At 38.7% G+C, this 25,233-nt stretch overlaps 2 protein-coding genes across 21 annotated transcripts in view; one reads left to right on the top strand and one right to left on the bottom strand.

The window, feature by feature from the left end:
• Positions 1 to 3,090: 3,090 nt before the first annotated feature.
• The window catches only part of LOC127355790 (uncharacterized), a 70,535-nt gene continuing 48,392 nt past the window's right edge, over positions 3,091 to 25,233 (bottom strand). For 2 of the 4 annotated variants that reach the window (XM_051387003.1, XM_051387005.1), the window contains exon 2: positions 3,091 to 4,929. In XM_051387003.1, coding sequence (XP_051242963.1) covers positions 3,811 to 4,725 — 915 coding nt within the window. In that variant the 5' untranslated portion in view covers positions 4,726 to 4,929 and the 3' untranslated portion in view covers positions 3,091 to 3,810. Of the gene's footprint in view, positions 4,930 to 21,262; positions 21,348 to 21,433; positions 21,793 to 25,233 lie in introns of those variants that run through there. The other 2 variants (XM_051387004.1, XM_051387002.1) reach the window with 2 other exon arrangements.
• Positions 9,442 to 24,286, top strand: med27 (mediator complex subunit 27). Of its 17 annotated transcripts, none has more exons than XM_051386931.1 (10): positions 9,442 to 9,677; positions 16,464 to 16,608; positions 17,714 to 17,844; positions 22,797 to 22,961; positions 23,038 to 23,105; positions 23,194 to 23,261; positions 23,346 to 23,549; positions 23,629 to 23,670; positions 23,750 to 23,827; positions 24,003 to 24,286. In XM_051386931.1, exons 1-10 carry the CDS (start codon positions 9,475 to 9,477, stop codon positions 24,273 to 24,275), a joined length of 1,377 nt encoding a protein of 458 aa, XP_051242891.1. In that variant the 5' UTR covers positions 9,442 to 9,474; the 3' UTR covers positions 24,276 to 24,286. The 17 variants fall into 17 exon arrangements, 12 of the variants coding, with proteins under 12 accessions (XP_051242891.1, XP_051242892.1, XP_051242890.1 ...); XM_051386932.1 differs by having other exon boundaries at positions 23,090 to 23,157; XM_051386930.1 differs by having other exon boundaries at positions 23,090 to 23,261.

Below are 25,233 nucleotides of genomic sequence, written 5' to 3' on the forward strand. Positions count from 1 at the left end.
GCTCTCCTTCTCCAAGGAGTATTTTTAATTTGGAGAGATCGTTCAGCTCTTTGAAATCTGGAACCAAAGAGCTGAACTTGTTCAAATATATTTTTCTCGTATCATTTAATTTTGTACATTGTAGGAGAAAGTGCATCTCTGTCTCAACCTCACCTGTCCAACAGTGACCACATTTTCTGTTTTCTTTTGGTTGCCATGATGTTTTGTGTCTTCCTGTTTGGATTGGCGGTTTGTGGTCACTGAGCCTGTACTTAGGATCTGTCTCTGCTTTCTATCTCTGACAGTAGAGAGATATTCTGCTCATTCATAATCTCTTTTAAGGGCAAGATAACATTCCAATCTACTTTGGCTTTTAGTTGTTTCTTCCCAATGGTCCAGATAGCGTTCTTTACATTGTGCTATAATTTGCTTTACTCTGATTACTGTTTGTAGAGCAGTGTTATTGTGAGGCTGGTCACAGTGTGTCTGAGAGGGGGCAGTTAGCCTCAGTACCAACTGACATAGGGGACTCTTTTCTGGGCTCAGCTCTTGGGTCTGGAGGGCTTTGGAGTGGAGGGTGTCTCTTGCGCTGGATTTCAGGTGGTTAAAAAAGTTGAGCGTTCTCTTCTGAATGTTAATTATCAGTGGGTATCTGCCTAATTCTGCTCTACATGCATTTGTTGGTGTGTTTCTGTGTACGTGTAAAATGTATCTGCAGAATTCTGCATGTAGAGATTCTGTTGGATGTTTGTCCCAACGGGTAAAGCTCTGGTGACTGAGTGGACCCCATACTTCACTACCGTACAGCGCAATGGGCTGGATGACACTATCAAATATTTTAAGCCAGATTTTTATTGGAATATGGAAATTATAAAATGTTCTCTTAATTGCATACAGAGCTCTTTGAGCTTTTTCTTTTAGTGCATTCACTGCCATGTTGAAACTCCCTGATGTTGGTTATACCAAGGTAGGTATAACTCGCTGTGTTCAATGACATGATTATTGATGGTAAATTGGTATTTATTCTCATGACATCTGGGGCGTTTTTGAAAGATCATGACATTGGTTTTCTTCATGTTTACTGCCAGGGCCCAGTTCTGACAGTACTTTTCTACTATGTCCAGTTGTAGCTGTAGTCCTTGTTCAGTAGGAGACAGTAGAACAAGGTCATCAGCATAAAACAGAGACTTCACCTCTCTATCTAGGAGGGAGAGGCCCGGAGCAGCACATTTATCTAACAGCCAGTTCATTTATATACACATTAAATAAAGTCGGACTTAGATTGCAACCCTGTCAAACGCCTCTTCTCTGGGGGAAGAAATCAGTTAGTTTGTCTCCAATTTTAACAGCACACATGTTTTCCAAATACATTGATTTAACCAAATCATACATTTTGCCACCTATACCACAGTTTAAAAGTCTGTAATAGAGCCCTTCATGCCAAATACAGTCGAAAGCTTTCTTGAAATCAATAAAGCAGGTGAATATTTTTCCATTCTTAGTTTGTTGTACAAGTTTGTTGATTAAAGTGTGAAAGGTATATATATATTCAATTCAATTCAATTTTATTTGTATAGCGCCAATTCATAACAGAAGTTATCTCAGGACACTTTTCAAATAGAGCAGGTCTAGACCGAACTCTTTAAAACATTAATTACAGAGACCCAACAGTACCACCATGAGCAAGCACTTGGGGACAAGGGCAAGGAAAAACTGCCTGTTAAAAAGCAGAAACCTAGGACATATCCTCCGGCTCTAGGTGGGTGGTCGTCTGTCTCGACCAGTTGGGGTGAGAGAGAGAGAGAGAGAGAGAGCGAGAGACAGACAGACAGGTGCACAGCAACAACAGTATTAGCAATGGCAATCTAGCAGGACCATGGCAGGAGGCTCCACCAGGATCAACAAGAACCTGCGAGACGAGAAAGCACAAGAACTCCGGGGAAGAAGTGAAGTTAGTAACATGCATTAATGGGACATGAATGAGTGCAGAAAGAGAGAGGAAGGGAGGAGCTCAGTGCACCATGGGAAATCCCCATAATAGTCTAGGCCTATAGCAGCATAACTAAGGGATGGTTCAGGACTCACCTGATCCAGCCCTAACTATAAGCTTTATCAAAGAGGAATGTCTTAAGCCTACTCTTGAATGTGGTGAGGGTGTCTGCCTCCCGAACCACAAATGGAAGCTGGTTCCACAAGAGAGGAGCTTGGTAACTGAAGGCTCTGGCTCCTGTTCTACTTTTAGAGACTATAGGAACCACAAGTAGCCCAGCATTCAGAGAACATAGTGTTCTAGAGGGGTAATAGGGTACTATGAGCTCTTTAAGATATGAAGGGGCCTGACCATGAAGAGCTTTATAGGTGAGGAGGAGGATTTTAAATTCTATTCTACATTTTACAGGGAGCCAATGCAGAGAAGCTAGTACAGGAGAGATGTGATCTCTTTTTCTAGTTCCTGTCAGTACTCGTGCTGCAGCGTTCTGAATTAATTGGAGCGTTTTAATGGACTTATTGGGGCAACCTGATAATAAAGAGTTGCAGTAATCCAGCCTTGAAGTAACAAATGCATGGATTAGTTTTTCTGCATCTGTCTGTGATAGTATGTGTCTAATTTTTCTAATATTACGTAAATGAAAGAAGGCAGTCCTAGAGGTCTGCTTTATGTGGGAGTTAAATGACAAATCCTGATCAAAGATAACTCCAAGATTCCTGACAGTGGTGCTAGAGGCCAAGTTGATGCCATCTAGAGTAACTATATCTTTAGACAGTGAGTCTCTAAGGTTTTTGGGGCCAAGAACAAGAATTTCGTTTTTTTCTGACTTTAACATCAGAAAATTGCAGGTCATCCAGGATTTTATGTCCTTAAGACATGTTTGTAATTTAGATAATTGATTAATTTCATTGGGCTTGATTGATAGATATAACTGCGTATCATCTGCATAACAGTGAATGTTAATGGAGTGAATCCTAATAATGTTGCCTAAAGAGAGCATATATAAAGTAAATAGTATTGGTCCAAGTATAGAACCTTGTGGAACTCCATGACTAACTGTAGTATTTATTGAAGATTCATCGTTAACATGTACAAACTGCGAACGATCTGATAAATATGACTTCAACCAGCTTAGTGCAGTTCCTTTAATGCCAATTTGATGCTCAAGTCTCTCCAAAAGAATATTATGGTCAATGGTGTCAAATGCAGCACTAAGATCTAATAATACAAGTACAGAGACAAGTCCATTGTCAGAAGCAGTCAGAAGGTCATTATTAACTTTAACCAGAGCTGTCTCTGTGCTATGATGAACTCTAAATCCTGACTGAAAGTCCTCAAATAAACTATTGTTATGTAGAAAGTCACACAACTCTTTGGCGACTACTTTCTCCAGAATCTTAGAGAGGAAGGGGAGGTTAGAAATCGGTCTATAGTTGGCTAAAACCCCTGGGTCAAGAGTGGACTTTTTAAGAAGGGGTTTAATTACAGCTACTTTAAAGGACTGTGGTACATATCCTGATAATAAAGAAAGATTAATCATATCCAGTAAAGAAGTGCCAATTAAGGGAACAACTTCTTTGGGCAGCCTAGTTGGGATCGGGTCTAATAGACAGGTTGATGGCTTCGATGAAGAAATGATTGAAGTTAACTGATGAAGATCGATAGCGGAAAAACAGTCTTAATATATATCTAAGTTTACATTGACAGAAGTCCCTGAACTTGGAGAGCCACTGATAACTGTTGATAGCAGTTGGTGATTAATTTTTTCTCTAATAGTAATAATTTTATTATAGAAGAAGCTCATGAAGTCATTGCTACTTAAGTTTATGGGGATATGTGGCTCAATAGAGCTGTGACTCTGTCAGCCTGGCTACAGTGCTGAAGATGAACCTAGGGTTATTCTTATTTTCTTCTATTAGTGCTGAGTAATAGGCTCCTCTGGCATTACGGAGGGCCTTTCTATAGGTTTTAAGATTATCTTGCCAATTTGAGCGATATTCTGATAATTTGGAAGAGCGCCATTTCCTTTCAGATTTCCTAGCTATTTGCTTTAACTGGCGGGTTTGGTGGTTATACCAAGGTGCTAGTCTCCTATGTTTTAATAATTTCCTTTTTATAGGAGCGATAGAGTCTAATGTTGATCGTAGTGAGCCTGTAGCACTATCGACAAGATTATCAATTTCAGAGGGACTAAAGTCGTTATAGGACTCTGTTAAATTCAGACATGGCATTGAATTAAACACTGAAGGAATCTCCTCCTTAAATTTAGCTACAGCACTGTCAGATAGACATCTGCTGTAGGAAGTTTTGCCTAATGGCTTATAATCTAATAATATAGATTCAAAAGTTATTAAATAATGGTCAGATAGGAAAGGATTATGTGGGAAGACTATTAAATGTTCAATATCAATGCCATATGATAAAACAAGGTCAAGAGTGTGATTAAAACAATGAGTTGGTTTATTTACACTCTGACAGAAGCCAATTGAGTCTATTAATGATATAAATGCATTACTAAGGCTGTCATTGTCAACATCCACATGAATATTAAAATCACCTACAATAATTACTTTATCTGATTTAAGGACTAAACTTGATAAAAACTCTGAGAATTCAGATATAAAATCAGAGTACGGTCCAGGAGCACGGTACACTATAACAAATAGAACTGGCTGCAGTGTTTTCCAGTTTGGGTGAGAAAGACTAAGAACAAGGCTTTCAAATGAATTATAATTTAGTTTAGGTTTAGGGTCCATTAAAACGCTCGAATCATATATGGCTGCCACTCCACCTCCTCGGCCAGTGCCTCGAGGAATGTGAGTATTAATATGACTGGGGGGGTGGATTCATTTAGGCTAACATACTCCTCGTGGGACAACCAGGTCTCAGTAAGACAAAGTAAATCAATATCATAATCTGATATTAATTCATTCACTAAAACAGCTTTAGAGGACAGAGACCTGAAATTTAACAGCACACATTTCATTCTCTTATTTTGTGCTACTGAGGAGTTAGTTTTAATTTTTATTAGACTTTTATGTTGAACTCCTCTTGTTTTTATTTCTTTAAATAATTTAGGTGGTCGGGGGACAGACACTCGTCTCTATGGGGTTTTGGGTGGGTGACTGTTCTAAAGAAAGAGCAGAGAAGTGTGTAAGACAGCAGCTCTGCTTCCTGGTCCCAACTCTGGACTGTCAGGTTTTAGAAATAAATTTCGCCATATTCCTAGGTAAGAGAGCCGCTCCATCCAAAGTGGGATGGATGCCGTCTCTCCTAATCAGACCAGGTTTTCCCCAAAAAGGCTTCCAGTTATCAATGAAGCCCACATCGTTTGCTGGACACCACCTCGACAGCCAGTTGTGGAATGACGACATGCGGCTATACATGTCATCACTGGTCACATTGGGCAGGGGTCCAGAGAAAACTACGGAGTCCAACATTGTCTTAGCATAATTACACACCGACTCCACATTAATCTTAGTGACCTCCGATTGGCGTAAACGGGTGTCATTACCGCCGACGTGGATAACAATCTTACTGTATTTACGTTTACCTTTAGCCAGCAGTTTTAAATTTGATTCAATGTCGCCCGCTCTGGCCCCAGGGATACATTTAACTATGGCCGCTGGCTTCGCTAACTTCACGTTTCTGACTATGGAGCTGCCAATAACCAGAGTTGGTTCCTCAGCGGGTGTATCGCTGAGTGGGGACAATGTATTGGAAACGTGAATGGGTTGGTGGTGAACTGTGGGCTTCGGTGTTTTAGTCTTCCTTCGCTCAGTCACCCAGCCTCCCTGTCTTCCCGGCTGCTCGGGAACTACCGGGGGAACTAGTGGGGGAACTACAGATCCAGCAGAAGCTACCTTCGGTCGGACCGTATCGGCTACTGGGGGCTGGCTAACTATAGCGGCTAAAGATATCTCAGTGGTGCGGTACCGTTCCTCTAACTCACTAAGCCTCGCCTCCAGCGCAGTAAATAAACTACACTTAATACAAGAACCATTATCATTAAAGGAGGCAGAGGAATAACTGAACATCTGACACACTGAGCAGGACAGAGGAGAGGGAGAGGGAGAAGCCATAGCTAACTGCTAATGCTAATGAAGCTAGCGTGTATGAAAAACTTTTGAAAGTAGTGAAAAGTCGCTAAAAGAAGGAGTAACTCCGAATGTGTAGGTAGAACTAGTCTACGTTTAAATGTTAAGCGGGAAAATAACCGCTGTAACGAGTAAAACAAATTTAGATTTAGCGTTCACTGACAGCACCAAACAGTGTACACAGAGCAGGAAGTAAACCGGAAATGAGTCAGTACGCTTACCGTAGCACGTCACAGTTCAGATCATGTCTAGATCTGAAATCTGAATATCGATTCTGAATGTAGATTACAAACTGTTCACATCCATTATCCCTAAAAGACTGGAGTGCTTTCTGCCTGACCTGATACACAAAGACCAGACAGGCTTTGTAAAAGGACACCAAACACAGGATAACATCAGGCGCACCCTTCATATTATAGACCATGTTAATAAACATCATATAAGTGCTGCGCTGATCAGCTTAGACACTGAAAAAGCGTTTGATAGGGTCAGCTGGGATTTTTTGTATAAAGTACTAGAGAGGATGGGATTCAATGATAAATTCATTAAATGTATAAAGGCATTGTATACTGACCCATCAGCCAGAGTTAAAATCAATGGACACCTGACAGACACTTTTAAACTGTACAGAGGGACACGACAAGGTTGTTGTGCCAGCCCCGCCCTCTTCGCGATTTTCATAGAGCCACTTGCTCAAATAATTAGACAAGAGGACAAGTTGACAGGAATCACGATAGCAAGAGATGAACACAAAATAGGTTTATTTGCTGACAATATAATTACCTTCCTTCAGGACCCAAATACAATGTTTACTAAATTAGTAAAGATAATGGAAAAATATGGATTGATGTCGGGCTACAAACTGAATATGTCAAAAACCCAGGTTTTAACTTTCAATTACAAGCCAAATAAAGAAATCAGGGAGAGATATGATTTAAATTGGAACGCTAATTCAATAAAATACCTAGGAGTGATAATATTTGGTCGAGACAGACGACCACCCACCTAGAGCCGGAGGATCTGTCCTAGGTTTCTGCCTTTTAACAGGCAGTTTTTCCTTGCCCTTGTCGCCAAGTGCTTGCTCATGGTGGTACTGTTGGGTCTCTGTAATTAATGTTATAAGGAGTTCGGTCTAGACCTGCTCTATTTGAAAAGTGTCCTGAGATAACTTCTGTTATGAATTGGCGCTATACAAATAAAATTGAATTGAATTGAATTGAATTGAATTAATAACTCAGAAATTCGACAGAATTTACAAGACAAATTACAAACTAATAAACGATAAAAATTCAAAGAGATGTGGCAAAATGGTCAACACTAGTAATGGATATAGCTCAAGAATTGAGGTGGTCAAGATGAACCTCTTGCCTAGGTTGTTATATCTTTTTCTGTCTTTCCCAGTTAAAGTGCTAGATTCACAATTCTCAGCATGGGACAAGTTCATTTCCAGGTACATCTGGGCAGGAGCCAGGCCTAGGTTAAGACTCAAGACCCTTCAGCTAGACAAAGAAAATGGAGGATTGGCTTTGCCAAACTTTAGAGAATACTACTATGCTGCACAATTAAGATACGTAGTATATTGGTGCTCTTCAAGTTATCAAGCCAGATGGAAGGACATTGAGATGGGCCTGGGTCTGGGTCCTCCACAGTCAAGGTTAAGTGGAAAAGAACATATGGATCTTCTTAAGGGTGAAAACTCGATTATGAGAGAAACATTTGAAATATGGTATGATGTGGTTAAAAAATATAAGTTAACAGGAGACTGTAAGCTGTTGATTTGGCCTTCTCACACCTCCAGGTTCAGACCAGGAACATTAGACAAGGCCTTTGAAAAGTGGAGAGACAAAGGAATAACACTTGTAGATAAGCACCATTTAAAACCATTTAGACAACTTAAAAATGAGTTTTTATTGGAAAATGGAGATTTATATAGATATCTGCAATTAAGACACTTTTACGAGACAGAAATTAAGAAGGAAATCTCATTGGAAGGGAATGATGTGATTGAGGTGCTGACAGGTGCGTATAAGCAAACTCCTTCAAGAATTTTCTCTGAACTGTACAAAGGTCTATCGAAGCAACAGGGAAGAAATACAGTGTATATAAAAGTGAAATGGGAAAAAGAATTTGACATTGAGTTGTCTGTGAGTGATTGGCAATCCATACTGAAGACCCAACATACATCAACAAGCTCTAAAAGATGGAGGGAGTTTGGTTGGAGAAATTTAATATATTTTTCTATTACACCAGAAATTAAAAATAAACAATTAGGTCAACAACAATACTGTTGGAGACAATGTGGGCAACTGAATGCCAAGCATTGTTCGATTGAAGAAAAATAAAGTTTTAAAAAAACCAAAAAAACTGCAGGGGACCGAAACGGCCTTTTGAAAAAGTGCAAAATTTCCCCCCCCAAATTACGTCCGTACATGGCTCATTTGAATATTTAAATTAGCCATGTATTGATAGGTCAGGACACGAAAATGTAACCAATGAAATTACTTATTTTGACACACATATTTAGCCAATAAGTATTAAACTAACAAGTTAATGTGTCAAAAGGCGGACCTTTTTTGTTATTTTCTCAAAAGGAGGACAAATGAGTGTCCGGCTGAAGGCTGCGCCTGCATCTCCTGGGCACGAGATACCCCCCCCCCCAATGTCCCTTTAGGGGCTCCGTAGACAATAACTCAGTGACTTAAAGAAATAAAAAGGGAGATTTAGGGCAGCCTTGTTGGACACCTCTGTTAATTTGAAATCTTTTAGATGTGTTCAAATTGATTATCACAGAGCTGCTAATGTCTTTATAAAACATACTGACAATATCAACAAAGTTATTCCCAAATCCGAATACTTTGAGGGACTGAAAAAGAAAGTTGTGCTCAATTGTATCAAGGGCCTTATAAAAGAGCCTTTTTAAAAAATTATTATTCAAAAGAGCCTTTTTTTATTCAAAAGAGCCTTTTTTTATTTTTTATTTTTTTTATTGAACAATTTAAATGTACAAAACTACAAGGTATACAATAAGAATCAGCACATTGGTGACATAATTAATAAATAAATAAAAGATAGAGTACAAATAAAATGAATAAATAAATAAACAATAATAATTAAAATAAATAAACAATAGATAGTTCAAACAGGGGCTTCAGGGAAAAACTTTTCTTAATGACTCAGTAAGGTATTACTTTTTTAGTTTTTTAAGAAAATCTGAGATTTAAGCAAAGAGCTCAGTTTCAGGAGAAATGGAGTAAATGTGATTTTGCAACTTTTTGTTTGTGAATAAAGGATTTTGTATTTAGGATAACAAAGTTCATCAGCTGTTATTCAGAAGAGCCTTTTTTTTTTTACGGCTCCTCGGCGTGTGACGTCATCTGTGCGCGCCAGCAGCAGGCAGAAGGAGAGAAGATGGCGGACGGGGTGAATGTCGGGGTGAATCTGGACGCTTTCTCTCACGCGATCAGCGGCATCCAGGCGCTGCGTTCGAGCGTGAGCCGCGTGTTCGAGTCCCTGAAGGACGGCATGAAGAACCGGGAGACCCTGGAGGGCCGAGAGAAGCAGTTTATAGCCGAGTTCCAGGACAACCTGCAGGCGGTCAACAGAGACCTGAAGTGAGTCCACCGCACCAGACCCCATTCAACTTTCAGCCCATTTAAATCAGAACCAAGTCCCACCAGACTACAGTCAGATTTGACCGGTTTTAACTGTATATAGTCTGTAGTGTTCCAGAGCATATTCCCTTTCGGTATAAGTATATCCTGTGAATTTAACTCTGTAGGCTGTGTGAGCAAGTACAAACACACTCACTGTCTGTATACTTCCACTGTTGTCTGTACGTGGAGTGAAACCTCAGTACAGTTAATGGATAAAGACTGTGTACAAATGAGCTGAATCCTAAGTGAAGTTTGGTGGAGAACTTCTACTTCAAACTGTCTGACTGTAGTGAAACAGACTCACAGAGGACGAGTAGAAGTAACAGTTACCCTAACCCTATTTACATTATATTTATATAATCTATGATCTATATTCAATTCAATTCAATTCAATTTTATTTGTATAGCGCCAATTCATAACAGAAGTTATCTCAGGACACTTTTCAAATAGAGCAGGTCTAGACCGAACTCTTTAAAACATTAATTACAGAGACCCAACAGTACCACCATGAGCAAGACCTTGGAGACAAGGGCAAGGAAACACTGCCTGTTAAAAGGCAGAAACCTAGGACAGATCCTTCGGCTCTAGGTGGGTGGTCGTCTGTCTCGACCAGTTGGGGTGAGAGAGAGAGAGAGAGAGAGGCAGAGAGAGAGAGCGAGAGACAGACAGACAGACAGACAGACAGACAGACAGACAGACAGACAGGTGCACAGCAACAACAGTATTGGCAATGGCAGTCAAGCAGGACCATGGCAGGAGGCTCCACCAGGATCCATGAGAACCTGCGAGACGAGAAAGCACAAGAACTCCGGGGAAGAAGTGAAGTTAGTAACATGCATTAATGGGACATGAATGAGTGCAGAAAGAGAGAGGAAGAGAGTAGCTCAGTGCACCATGGGAAATCCCCCGATAGTCTAGGCCTATAGCAGCATAACTAAGGGATGGTTCAGGACTCACCTGATCCAGCCCTAACTATAAGCTTTATCAAAGAGGAATGTCTTAAGCCTACTCTTGAATGTGGTGAGGGTGTCTGCCTCCAGAACCACAACTGGAAGCTGGTTCCACAGGAGAGGAGCTTGGTAACTGAAGGCTCTGGCTCCTGTTCTACTTTTAGAGACTATAGGAACCACAAGTAGCCCAGCATTCAGAGAACGTAGTGTTCTAGTGGGGTAATAGGGTACTATGAGCTCTTTAAGATATGAAGGGGCCTGACCATGAAGAGCTTTATAGGTGAGGAGGAGGATTTTAAATTCTATTCTACATTTTATATTATATTATATCTTTAATCTACAATCTATATCTACATTATGTATAAATAAAATCTATAATCTATATTTACTTTATATATAATCTATATCTACATAATAGATATAATCTACCTCTACATTTTATATATATATATATATATATATATATATATATATAAATTATATAATAGTATAGATATCTACATTATATGTATAATCTATGTCTAAATTATATGTATAATCTATATCTACGTTATATTTATATAATCTATAATCTATTTTATATCTATCTACATCATATCTATAATCTACATTGTATCTATAATTATCATCTATATTATATCTATAATCTATCTACATTATATATATAAATATATATATATATATAATCTATAGATTATGTTTATATAATATATATATATATATAATCTATAGATTATGTTTATATAATCTATATTATATCTATAATCTATCTACATTATATATATAAATATATATATAATCTATAGATTATGTTTATATAATCTATAATCTATATTATATCTATAATCTATATCTACATTATATCTATAATCTATATTATATCTATAATTTATATCTACATTATATCTATATCTACATTTTAGATATCTATAATCTATATCTACAGAATATCTATAATCTATATCTACAGAATATCTATAATCTATATCTACAGTATAGATATCTATTTCTACATTATATCTATAATCTATATCTACATTATATCTATAATCTGTATCTACATTATAGATATCTATATCTACATTATATCTATAATCTATATCTACAGAATATCTATAATCTATATCTACAGAATATCTATAATCTATATCTACAGAATATCTATAATCTATATCTACAGAATATCTATAATCTATATCTACATTATATCTATAATCTGTATCTACATTATAGATATCTATATCTACAGAATATCTATAATCTATATCTACAGAATATCTATAATCTATATCTACATTATAGATATCTATATCTACATTATAGATATCTATATCTACATTATATCTATAATCTATATCTACATTATAGCTATAATCTATATCTACATTGTAGATATCTATGTCTACATTATAGATATCTATATCTACATTATATCTATAATCTATATCTATAATCTATATCTACATTATAGATATCTATGTCTACATTATAGATATCTATAATCTATATCTACAGAATATCTATAATCTATATCTACATTATAGATATCCATATCTACAGAATATCTATAATCTATATCTACAGAATATCTATAATCTATATCTACATTATAGATATCTATGTCTACATTATAGATATCTATAATCTATATCTACAGAATATCTATAATCTATATCTACAGAATATCTATAATCTATATCCACTGAAATAAATATTGAAAATAAAATGAAAAAGGATAAAGTACCCTGAGTGACAATGCACAAAAAAATATAATAATAATAATTATAAATAATGTTTCTCCTATTGCGTCACTGTTTGAACACTGAAGAGGTCATATGAAAATAATGTAAATGTATATATGTAAACAAAATATACAATAGTAAACCTTAACATTCTGATAATGGATAGGTCTAAAACTTGTACCTGACTTCTTTCGTTTTTAGATTTTTGAGTAGAAAGAGAATCTGACCAAGGTGCTCCTATTGTGTCACTGTTTGAACACTCAACAGGTCATATGAAAATAAAATGCCTATGTCTATACATATTATTACATACATGCTTGTCACTGAACACACTGAGCTGAAAAGTATGAGGAAAAGAAAGTGTACATAGTCTTCTTGTAAACAAAATAAATACAATAGTAAACCTTAACATTCAGACACATGGATAGGCCTAAAACTTGTACCTGACTTCTTTTGTTTTTAGGTTTTTATTTAGAAAGAGAATCTGATCAAGGTGCCCTGGGGTGAGTGCACTCCTCTGTGCAGTGATAATGTCCCCCGCAGTAGAGAAAACTCTCTCAGAGGATGCACAAATACCTCTTTGCAAGTTTTGACAGGAGAGGATACTCACACTTGTGATCCCTCCACCAGTTCAGTGGATTGGCCCCTTTCGTAATTGGCATCGGAGCAGTCTTTGAATCTTCCCATCTCCTCTTGTGCCTGGTTCTCTGGCGTCTTTCAACTTCTTTGCAGCCCCTGGAACAGTGATCACAAAAATTAGCGATTTCTTTAAGACCACCCAAAGTCGCTACAGTTTAATGTTGGAGATTCATGGTGCAGAATAAAGTATGTGCAGTTTGGTTACAGATCAAATCGAGACTCCTTAGAAGATGATTTGTGCATGTGTAACTTGAATATTGGACAAATATCAACCTAACACAAGTGTAATATGAAACTTTAAGCATCGAGTAATGTACATTACACATGCTCTGAAGAATGTGGTTTTTTAAATGAGAGGAAATAAACTTTACACTTTGAGTGGAAAAATCTGAATAAGTCTTTTAGTGTCAAACTCTGAACAAACATTCAGCATAGTGAGGCTGAAATATTCAACTGCAGGGATAAGAACTAAAACTAACTGTTGACATTAAGGGGTCTTTCCTATACTGACCTGAAGCGTATGTTTGACCAAGAAGGTCCGCAAGGCCACAAGAATCCTTGGATCTCTTCTTAGACGTGGACAATGCTGTAAAGCTCTCCTCTTCCTCGGGACCTTGGCTGCACCCTTTGTCCTCCTCACCTAGAACCTCCAGCCTTGCATCCTTATCTTCCTCCTCTTCTCCATCAGCCTGAGTCTCTGGCTCATCTGTTACATCCTCTCCAGCTCCTCCATGCTGAAAAACAGCATCACATTACGTAAATTAAATAAGCTCAAATGAAATAAATTACAATTAAATGCTGACATTATCTGTTGTTCATGTAATATAAACTAACATTCACCAGTGTTTATGTATTTTAAACTTTTAGTATTTATGCATTTTAAAATATTTATGCAATATTTGTATTGACTATCTATGAAAAATATTGAAAGAATATTTGAAAGCAGTCTAACAGTCTAGCTCACCTGAAACAGCCCCTGGGTCCTTGCAGCCTCTGTGGTGACTCTATCATAGATGATCTGGCGTTCATCCTCAGTCAAGAACGACAAGGTCTTAAATCGGGGATCCACAGCTGCACACACGAAGAGTCTCCCTCTGCTCATCTAAGTACCTCTTCTTGAGGTCCTGGCATATGGCAGTTTTGATCTCTTTTATCATGTTAAAGTCACCTGGGCTCTCCTGGAGTTCTTGGATCAGGTGGGCATGGACTGGTGCAACTGCTAACAGTGTGGGAGTTTTCTCTTCTTCCATGACCACAGTGGCAATCTTCATGGGCTTCATAGCAGCGACTATTTCTTCTGCAGCTGTAATGTCGACCTCTTTTTCATTCTTCCTCACCTCGTGTGACAGCAGGGCAGCAGTGACTGCCAGCTGCTGCTCCAGGAAGCGCTGGAGCATGTCATGTGTGCTAATCCATCTGGTGACCACATCGGTCTTGAGTTTGTGCTGTTCCAGATTCAGCAACTTCTGTTTTTCTTTCAAGACATGATTGGCAATGGCGCTGCGTCTGAAAAAGTTGGTAATCCGCCTCACTCTTCCCAACAAGCGCTGGACAGCTGGCAACTTTAGTGCATGCTGAGAAGCCAAATTTAGGGTGTGCACGAAGCATTTAAAATGCAGCATACCAGCCAGCTCTGCTGCCCAGGTCATGTTTTTAGCGTTGTCTGTGACTATGGCTGGGTCCTTGTCCTGTATGCCCCATTCCTCCATTGCCCTTTTCAGCAAATCAGCAATGTTACTGCCGGTGTGGCTCTCATGCATTGCCCTTGTCTGCAAAACTTGTGTAACCATTGTCGTCGGATATGTAGTGGGACGTTTTGGTCACATACGACTGCGTGGCTCTGGACGTCCATCCGTCACACGTCAAGGCAACTCTTTGTGCAGTGCTAAGAGGTGTTTTCATGACTTTCTTCACATTATATCTATAATCTGTAATCTATATCTACATTATATCTATAATCTATATCTACATTATATCTATAATCTGTAATCTATATCTACATTATATCTGTAATCTATATCTACATTATATCTATAATCTGTAATCTATATCTACATAATATCTGTAATCTATATCTACATTATATCTATAATCTGTAATCTATATCTACATTATATCTGTAATCTATATCTACATTATATCCAATCCAATCCAACTTTATTTGTTAAGCACTTTAAAAACAACCAAAGTTGACCAAAGTGCTGTACAGGAGAATAAATAAGACATCATAAATGTAAACAGTGATGGTGATGATGATGATGATGAAGACCACTGTGAGGAATATAGACAGTGATGGCGATAACACTGGAAAGTTCCCGTGTCAGATAACACGGACGAAGTCCGACGGCGACGAGCTCGATGTCCGGGCTGCAGGCGTTCTTTCACACAGACGTGCCCGGCGTTACACCACCTGTTGTTGATGAGCACGGACAGTCCCCCTCCTTTCTTCATGCCAGTCGCGGTGGTGTCCCTGTCGGCTCGAACCTTCTGGAAGCCGGGAATGGTGACGATGGAGTCCGGTATCTGCTCGTGTAGCCACGTTTGTAGGGTTTAAAGCTCCTCTTCTTCATCCTCCGTTTAACCCCCGCTCTGAAGCCTCACCGTCTCCTCCTCAGCTCCTCCGGTATGGAGGGTCTCTCTCCAGTCAGGATGCTCGGGTACCTCAGGGCGATCATCTGGTCGCGGGTGTAAACAATGAGATTCGCCGTCGCCATGGAGACCTGTGCAAACAAAAAATAAAAAGTGCTCAAAAATGCCAAAAAAAGTATTTAGGCGTTGTGAACAAAGTAAGAAAGTAAGAAAACAGTTAAAAATAGCTAAAAACACACTGAAAACACACTAAAACTACAACAATGATAGGAGCTGCCATGACAGGCTGCCGTTGTCGCCGGCGCCGTTCCATGGAATGTATATATATAATATATCTCTAATCTATATCTACATTATATCTATAATCTATCTACATTATATCTATAATCTATCTACATTATATCTATAATCTATCTACATTATATCTATAATCTATATCTACATTATATCTATAATCTATATCTACATTATATCTATAATCTATATCTACATTATATCTAGAATCTATATCTACATTATATCTAATCTATATCTACATTATATCTAGAATCTATATCTACATTATATCTATAATCTATATCTACATTATATCTAATCTATATCTACAATATATCTATAATCTATATCTACATTATATCTATAATCTATCTACATTATATCTATAATCTATATCTACACTATAGGTCTACATGTGGCTCAGAGGCAGAGCGGGTCATCCACTAATCGTAAATTGGGGGTTCGATCCCCAGCTCCTCCTGCCACATGTCAAAGTTGAGCAACTGATGCATCACTGTCCCCCTGTCTGTCTGTCCCCCTGTCGCAGTGAGTTGGAGCGTCTCAGTGGTCTGGTGGGTCGTCCCTCAGAGTCTCATCCTCTCCACAACAGCGGCCTCCTCAGTCTGGATCCGGTTCAAGATAAAACCCCATTGTACTCTCAGCTGCTGCAGGCCTACAAATGGTCCAACAAGGTAAACAGGCTAATGTGCTAACGGTGTGAGGAGGATGATGATGGTGTTGTTGATGGTGTTGATGATGATGATGAAGATGATGATGGCGGTGGTGATGATGTCCCCTGCTCTGCTGTCTTTGACCAGTTTGAGCCTGTGACTTTTTCCTTTTTACAGGATGTTGTTGGTCATTTGAAGCCCTCAGGTTCTCCAAATGATGCTGTCCCTCCTCAACTATTTAAGGAGGTTTTCCCCACTGTAGGACCATCTGTTATTGCAGTCATAAATAGCAGTCTGACCTCAGGTGTGGTCCCTGAAAATTTCTAAACTTAAATTTCAATGATAAAAAGACGGAACTGATGGTTTTTGGTGGCACCACTGGGACCCCCCCTGTAGATCTGGGTTCCTTGGCCCAGTATATCGTCTTTTAACTGGCACACGTAAACATGAGCACATTTCCCCCATTTTAGCCTCACTCCACTGGCTGCCTATTCAGTTTAGGATCCCGTTTAAAATTCTGTAATTTGCTTTTAACTCTACCCTACCTCTCTAAGCTTCTACACCCCTATATACCAGTCCGCTCTCTCAGGTCAGATGATCAGCTGCTCCTGAGTGTGCCTAAAACTAAGCGGAAGCTCAGAGGGGACCATGTCTTTGTGTCTGCTCCTAAATTATGGAATGATCTGCCTCTGCACATTAAACAGGCCTCTTCTCTGTCAGTTTTTAAAACCCGTCTTAAAACCCATCTCTTCTCTGTGGCCTTTGACACCTAGTAAGATGTCGAATTTATTTACTTGATTTCATTTCTTATTTTGATTGCTTTTTATTGCGTGGCTATTATTTTTACTCATGTTTTATGTCTTTTCATTTTATTGTTGTATTTTATATGTAATTTTGCGCCTCATGTGAGCTGTTATGTTTTTTATTTATGTTGTCTTATTTATTCTCCTGTACAGCACTTTGGTCAACTTTGGTTGTTTTAAAGTGCTTAACAAATAAAGTTGGATTGGATTGGATTGGATGATGATGGTGTTGATGATGATGATGATGATGATGATGATGATGATGATGATGATGGTTGTGTGTGTGTGTGTGTGTGTGTGTGTGTGTGTGTGTGTGTGTGTAGTTGCAGTATCACGCAGGTTTAGCCTCCAGTTTGTTGAATCAACAGTCACTCAAACGATCGGCCAATCAGATGGGAGCTTCAGCCAAGAGGCGACCTAAAGTCCAACCCAGTACCCTGGTACTGCCTCCTCAGTGAGTACTGCAGTAATACAAGTATACAATACTATAATACTGCTATAATAATACTACTATAATACTGCTATAATAATAATACTCTTATACTGCTATAATACTATAATAATACTGCTATAATAATAATATAATAATACTATAATACTGCTATAATAATACTATATACTGCTATAGTAATACTATAATAATGCTGTAATAATACTATAATACTGCTATAATACTATAATACTTTAATAATACTGCTATAATACTATTATACTATAATAATACTGCTATAATACTATAATAATACTGCTATACTATAATACTATAATACTGCTATAATACTATAATACTATTATAATACTGCTATAATACTATTATAATACTGCTATAATACTATAATAATACTGCTATAATAATACTATAATACTGCTATAATAATACTATAATACTGCTATAATACTATAATAATACTGCTATAATACTGCTATAATAATACTATAATACTATAATAATACTGCTATAATACTATTATAATAATACTATAATACTATTATAATACTGCTATAATACTATTATAATTCAATTCAATTCAATTTTATTTGTATAGCACCAATTCATAACAGAAGTTATCTCAGGACACTTTTCAAATAGAGCAGGTCTAGACCGAACTCTTTATAACATTAATTACAGAGACCCAACAGTACCACCATGAGCAAGACCTTGGAGACAAGGGCAAGGAAAAACTGCCTGTTAAAAGGCAGAAACCTAGGACAGATCCTCCGGCTCTAGGTGGGTGGTCGTCTGTCTCGACCAGTTGGGGTGATAGAGAGAGAGAGAGAGAGAGAGAGGCAGAGAGAGAGAGAGCGAGAGAGAGAGGCAGAGAGAGCGAGAGACAGACAGACAGACAGGTGCACAGCAACAACAGTATTGGCTCCACCAGGATCCATGAGAACCTGCGAGACGAGAAAGCACAAGAACTCCGGGGAAGAAGTGGAGTTAGTAACATGCATTAATGGGACATGAATGAGTGCATAAAGAGAGAGGAAGGGAGGAGCTCAGTGCACCATGGGAAATCCCCCGATAGTCTAGGCCTATAGCAGCATAACTAAGGGATGGTTCAGGACTCACCTGATCCAGCCCTAACTATAAGCTTTATCAAAGAGGAATGTCTTAGGCCTACTCTTGAATGTGGTGAGGGTGTCTGCCTCCCGAACCACAACTGGAAGCTGGTTCCACAGGAGAGGAGCTTGGTAACTGAAGGCTCTGGCTCCTGTTCTACTTTTAGAGACTATAGGAACCACAAGTAGCCCAGCATTCAGAGAACGTAGTGTTCTAGAGGGGTAATAGGGTACTATGAGCTCTTTAAGATATGAAGGGGCCTGACCATGAAGAGCTTTATAGGTGAGGAGGAGGATTTTAAATTCTATTCTACATTTTACAGGGAGCCAATGCAGAGAAGCTAGTACAGGAGAGATGTGATCTCTTTTTCTAGTTCCTGTCAGTACTCGTGCTGCAGCGTTCTGAATTAATTAATAATTGATTAATTTCATTGGGCTTGATTGATAGATATAACTGCGTATCATCTGCATAACAGTGAAAGTTAATGGAGTGATTCCTAATAATGTTGCCTAAACGGAGCATATATAAAGTAAATAGTATTGGTCCAAGTACAGAACCTTGTGGAACTCCATGACTAACTGTAGTATTTATTGAAGATTCATCGTTAACATGTACAAACTGTGAGCGATCTGATAAATATGACTTAAACCAGCTTAGTGCGGTTCCTTTAATGCCAATTTGATGCTCAAGTCTCCCCAAAAGAATATTATGGTCAATGGTGTCAAATGCAGCACTAAGATCTAATAATACAAGTACAGAGACAAGTCCATTGTCAGAAGCAGTCAGAAGGTCATTATTAACTTTAACCAGAGCTGTCTCTGTGCTATGATGAACTCTAAATCCTGACTGAAAATCCTCAAATAAACTATTGTTATGTAGAAATTCACACAACTCTTTGGCGACTACTTTCTCCAGAATCTTAGAGAGGAAGAGAGGTTAGAAATCGGTCTATAGTTGGCTAAAACCCCTGGGTCAAGAGTGGGCTTTTTAAGAAGGGGTTTAATTACAGCTACTTTAAAGGACTGTGGTACATATCCTGATAATAAAGAAAGATTAATCATATCCAGTAAAGAAGTGCCAATTAAGGGAACAACTTCTTTAAGCAGCCTAGTTGGGATCGGGTCTAATAGACAGGTTGATGGCTTCGATGAAGAAATGATTGAAGTTAACTGATGAAGATCGATAGCAGAAAAACAGTCTAAATATATATCTAAGTTTACATTGACAGAAGTCCCTGAACTTGGAGAGCCACTGATAACTGTTGATGGCAGTTGGTTATTAATTTTTTCTCTAATAGTAATAATTTTATTATAGAAGAAGCTCATAAAGTCCTTGCTACTTAAGTTTATGGGGATATGTGGCTCAATAGAGCTGTGACTCTCTGTCAGCCTGGCTACAGTGCTGAAGAGGAACCTAGGGTTGTTCTTATTTTCTTCTATTAGTGCTGAGTAATAGGCTCCTCTGGCATTACAGAGGGCCTTTCTATAGGTTTTAAGATTATCTTGCCAATTTGAGCGATATTCTGATAATTTGGAAGAGCGCCATTTCCTTTCAGATTTCCTAGCTATTTGTTTTAACTGGCGGGTTTGGTGGTTGTACCAAGGTGCTAGTCTCCTATGTTTTAATAATTTCCTTTTTATAGGAGCGATAGAGTCTAATGTTGATCGTAGTGAGCCTGTAGCACTATCGACAAGATTATCAATTTCAGAGGGACTAAAGTCGTTATAGGACTCTGTTAAATTCAGACATGGCATTGAATTAAACACTGAAGGAATCTCCTCCTTAAATTTAGCTACAGCACTGTCAGATAGACATCTGCTGTAGGAAGTTTTGCCTAATGGCTTATAATCTAATAGTATGAATTCAAAAGTTACTAAATAATGGTCAGATAGGAAAGGATTATGTGGGAAGACTATTGAATGTTCAATATCAATGCCATATGATAAAACAAGGTCAAGAGTGTGATTAAAACAATGAGTTGGTTTATTTACACTCTGACAGAAGCCAATTGAGTCTATTAATGATATAAATGCATTACTAAGTCTGTCATTGTTAACATCCACATGAATATTAAAATCACCTACAATAATTACTTTATCTGATTTAAGGACTAAACTTGATAAAAACTCAGAGAATTCAGGTATAAAATCAGAGTACGGTCCAGGAGCGCGGTACACTATAACAAATAGAACTGGCTGCAGTGTTTTCCAGTTTGGGTGAGAAAGACTAAGAACAAGGCTTTCAAATGAATTATAATTTAGTTTAGGTTTAGGGTCCATTAAAACGCTCGAATCATATATGGCTGCTACTCCACCTCCTCGGCCTGTGCCTCGAGGAATGTGAGTATTAATATGACTGGGGGGGGGTGGATTCATTTAGGCTAACATACTCCTCGTGGGACAACCAGGCCTCAGTAAGACAAAGTAAATCAATATCATAGTCTGGTATTAATTAATTCACTAAAACAGCTTTAGAGGACAGAGACCTGATATTTAACAGCCCACATTTCATTCTCTTATTTTGTGCTACTGAAGAGTTAGTTTTAATTTTTATTAGATTTTTATGTTGAACTCCTCTTGTTTTTATTTCTTTAAATAATTTAGGTGGTCGGGGGACAGACACAGTCTCTATGGGGTTTTGGGTGGGTGACTGTTCTAAAGAAAGACCAGAGAAGTGTGTAAGACAGCAGCTCTGCTTCCTGGTCCTAACTCTGGACTGTCAGGTTTTAGAAATAAACTTTGCCATATTTCTAGATAAGAGAGCCGCTCCGTCCAAAGTGGGATGGATGCCGTCTCTCCTAATCAGACCAGGTTTTCCCCAAAAAGGCTTCCAGTTATCAATGAAGCCCACATCGATCACTGGTCACATTGGGGAGGGGTCCAGAGAAAACTACGGAGTCCGACATTGTCTTAGCATAATTACACACCGACTCCACATTAATCTTAGTGACCTCCGATTGGCGTAAACGGGTGTCATTACCGCCGACGTGGATAACAATCTTACTGTATTTACGTTTATCTTTAGCCAGCAGTTTTAAATTTGATTCAGTGTCTCCCGCTCTGGCCCCAGGGATACATTTAACTATGGGCGCTGGCTTCGCTAACTTCACGTTTCTGACTATGGAGCTGCCAATAACCAGAGTTGGTTCCTCAGCGGGTGTATCGCTGAGTGGGGAAAATGTATTGGAAACGTGAAGGGGTTGGTGGTGACCTGTGGGCTTCGCTGTTCTAGTCTTCCATAATACTGCTATAATAATACTATAATACTGCTATAATACTATTATAATACTGCTATAATAATACTATAATAATACTATAATACTGCTATAATAATACTATAATACTATTATAATACTATAATACTATTATAATACTGCTATAATACTGCTATAATAATACTATAATACTATAATAATACTGCTATAATACTATTATAATACTGCTATAATAATACTATAATACTGCTATAATACTATTATAATACTGCTATAATAATACTATAATACTGCTATAATAATACTATAATACTATTATAATACTATAATACTATTATAAAACTGCTATAATACTATAATAATACTGCTATAATAATACTATAATACTATTATAATACTATAATACTATTATAATACTGCTATAATACTATAATAATACTAAAAATAATACTATTATACTATTATAATACTGCTATAATACTATAATAATACAGCTATAATACTATAATACTGCTATAATAATACTATAATACTATAATAATACTGCTATAATAATACTGTAATACTGTTATAATACTATAATACATTACATACATACAATTCATACTGTGTTCTCTTTGTTCTCTGTGTACAGGTATGTGGATGATGTCATCTCTCGGATAGGCAGGATGTTTCCTGATATGACCATCGAACTGTTCAGACCCAACGGGACGTCGGCTGTACTGCTGGTAATAATACACTGTACAGGTACAGGTGTGTTCACACAGTCACACAGTCTCAGGTGTTTTCACAGTCTCAGGTGTGTTCATTCTCAGGTGTGTTCACACAGTCATACAGTCACACAGTCACACAGTCATACAGTCACACAGTCTCAGGTGTGTTCATTCTCAGGTGTGTTCACACAGTCATACAGTCACACAGTCTCAGGTGTGTTCATTCTCAGGTGTGTTCACACAGTCATACAGTCACACAGTCTCAGGTGTGTTCATTCTCAGGTGTGTTCACACAGTCATACAGTCACACAGTCTCAGGTGTGTTCATTCTCAGGTGTGTTCACACAGCCATACAGTCACACAGTCTCAGGTGTGTTCATTCTCAGGTGTGGTCATTCTCAGGTGTGGTCATTCTCAGGTGTGGTCATTCTCAGGTGTGTTCACACAGCCATACAGTCACACAGTCTCAGGTGTGTTCATTCTCAGGTGTGTTCATTCTCAGGTGTGTTCATTCTCAGGTGTGTTCATTCTCAGGTGTCTGTCTGTCTCACCTGTCTCCCTCTCAGGTGACACTGGGAAAGGTGTTGAAGGCCATTGTCGTGATGCGTTCGCTGTTCATTGACAGAACCGTTGTTCGAGGATTCAATGAGAACGTTTACAACGAGGACGGAAAGGTCAGAGGTCAAACTTACCCGACAGGTAATACCTGTCTGTCTCTGTCTCTATGATAACCTGTCTTTCTGTCCTCCTCAGCTGGATATCTGGACCAAGTCTCAGTACCAGGTGTTCCAGAAGGTAAGACTCACCTGTCCTCACCTGAAGTTGCACACCTGAGCTCAGTGTGCAGCGTTCTGATTGGTTTTGTTGTTGCTAGGTGACGGACCACGCCACCACCGCCCTGCTGCACTACCAACTGCCCCAGATGCCCGACGTTGTCGTTCGATCCTTCATGGTAAGTGAGACACACTCAGTCCCTGACCTGTCTGTCTCTGACCTGTCTGTCTATCTCTCTACCTATCTGTCTCTGACCTGTCTGTCTCTGACCTGTCTCTCTGTCTGTCGCTGACATATCTGTCTCTGACCTGCCTGTCTCTCTGTCTGTCTCTAACCTGTCTGTCTCTCCATAGACCTGGTTGCGGAGCTACATTAAACTCTTCCAGTTGTCCTGTCTGTCTCTGACCTGTCTGTCTCTCCATAGACCTGGTTGCGGAGCTACATTAAACTCTTCCAGTCGTCATGTCAGCGCTGCGGTCGTTTCCTTCAGGACGGTCTTCCTCCAACGTGGAGGGACTTTAGGACCCTGGAGGCTTTTCACGACACTTGTCGCATGTAAAGAAACACTTCCTGTGTTTTGTTTTGTTTTGTTTTTATTTTGTGTAAAAAGTCTGAATAAAGTTTGATTTAAATTTTTTACAGTTGTATTTGTTTGTAAATTGATCAGTTTCAGTTTCAGTGAGTGTGCTGTAGTTTCTATTCAAAGAAACACGCTCCAGGTTTCTCTCTGTGATTAACTCTCTTTTGTAGGCAAAATTTATGCTGGGAGTTGTAGTTTCTATATTACGCTTCTTTAAGGAAGAATTCAAAGACTGCAGCAGGACAGATCTGATCAATTTTCAATAAATCTGAAGTGATTAAATTCAATTCAATTTTATTTGTATAGCGCCAATTCATAACAGAAGTTATCTCATGACACTTTTCAAATAGAGCAGGTCTAGACCGAACTCTTTATAACATTATTTACAGAGACCCAACAGTACCACCATGAGCAAGACCTTGGAGACAAGGGCAAGGAAACACTGCCTGTTAAAAGGCAGAAACCTAGGACAGATCCTTCGGCTCTAGGTGTGTGGTCGTCTGTCTCGACCAGTTGGGGTGAGAGAGAGAGAGAGAGCGAGAGACAGACAGACAGACAGACAGGTGCACAGCAACAACAGTATTGGCAATGGCAATCTAGCAGGACCATGGCAGGAGGCTCCACCAGGATCGACAAGAACCTGCGAGACGAGAAAGCACAAGAACTCCGGGGAAGAAGTGAAGTTAGTAACATGCATTAATGGGACATGAATGAGTGCAGAAAGAGAGAGGAAGAGAGGAGCTCAGTGCACCATGGGAAATCCCCCGATAGTCTAGGCCTATAGCAGCATAACTAAGGGATGGTTCAGGACTCACCTGATCCAGCCCTAACTATAAGCTTTATCAAAGAGGAATGTCTTAAGCCTACTCTTGAATGTGGTGAGGGTGTCTGCCTCCAGAACCACAACTGGAAGCTGGTTCCACAGGAGAGGAGCTTGGTAACTGAAGGCTCTGGCTCCTGTCCTACTTTTAGAGACTATAGGAACCACAAGTAGCCCAGCATTC

The sequence above is a fragment of the Dicentrarchus labrax genome, unplaced genomic scaffold, assembly GCF_905237075.1.
Source record: "Dicentrarchus labrax unplaced genomic scaffold, dlabrax2021, whole genome shotgun sequence".
NCBI lineage: Eukaryota > Metazoa > Chordata > Actinopteri > Moronidae > Dicentrarchus > Dicentrarchus labrax.

Bases quoted from the DNA above. Each gene is read 5' to 3' on its own strand.
- med27 (XM_051386930.1), top strand. From the start codon at position 9,475: ATGGCGGACGGGGTGAATGTCGGGGTGAATCTGGACGCTTTCTCTCAC. The intron at 16,609-17,713 runs GTAAACAGGCTA...GTGTGTGTGTAG, and splicing joins CCTACAAATGGTCCAACAAG to TTGCAGTATCACGCAGGTTT. The intron at 23,550-23,628 runs GTCAGAGGTCAA...TGTCCTCCTCAG, and splicing joins TTTACAACGAGGACGGAAAG to CTGGATATCTGGACCAAGTC.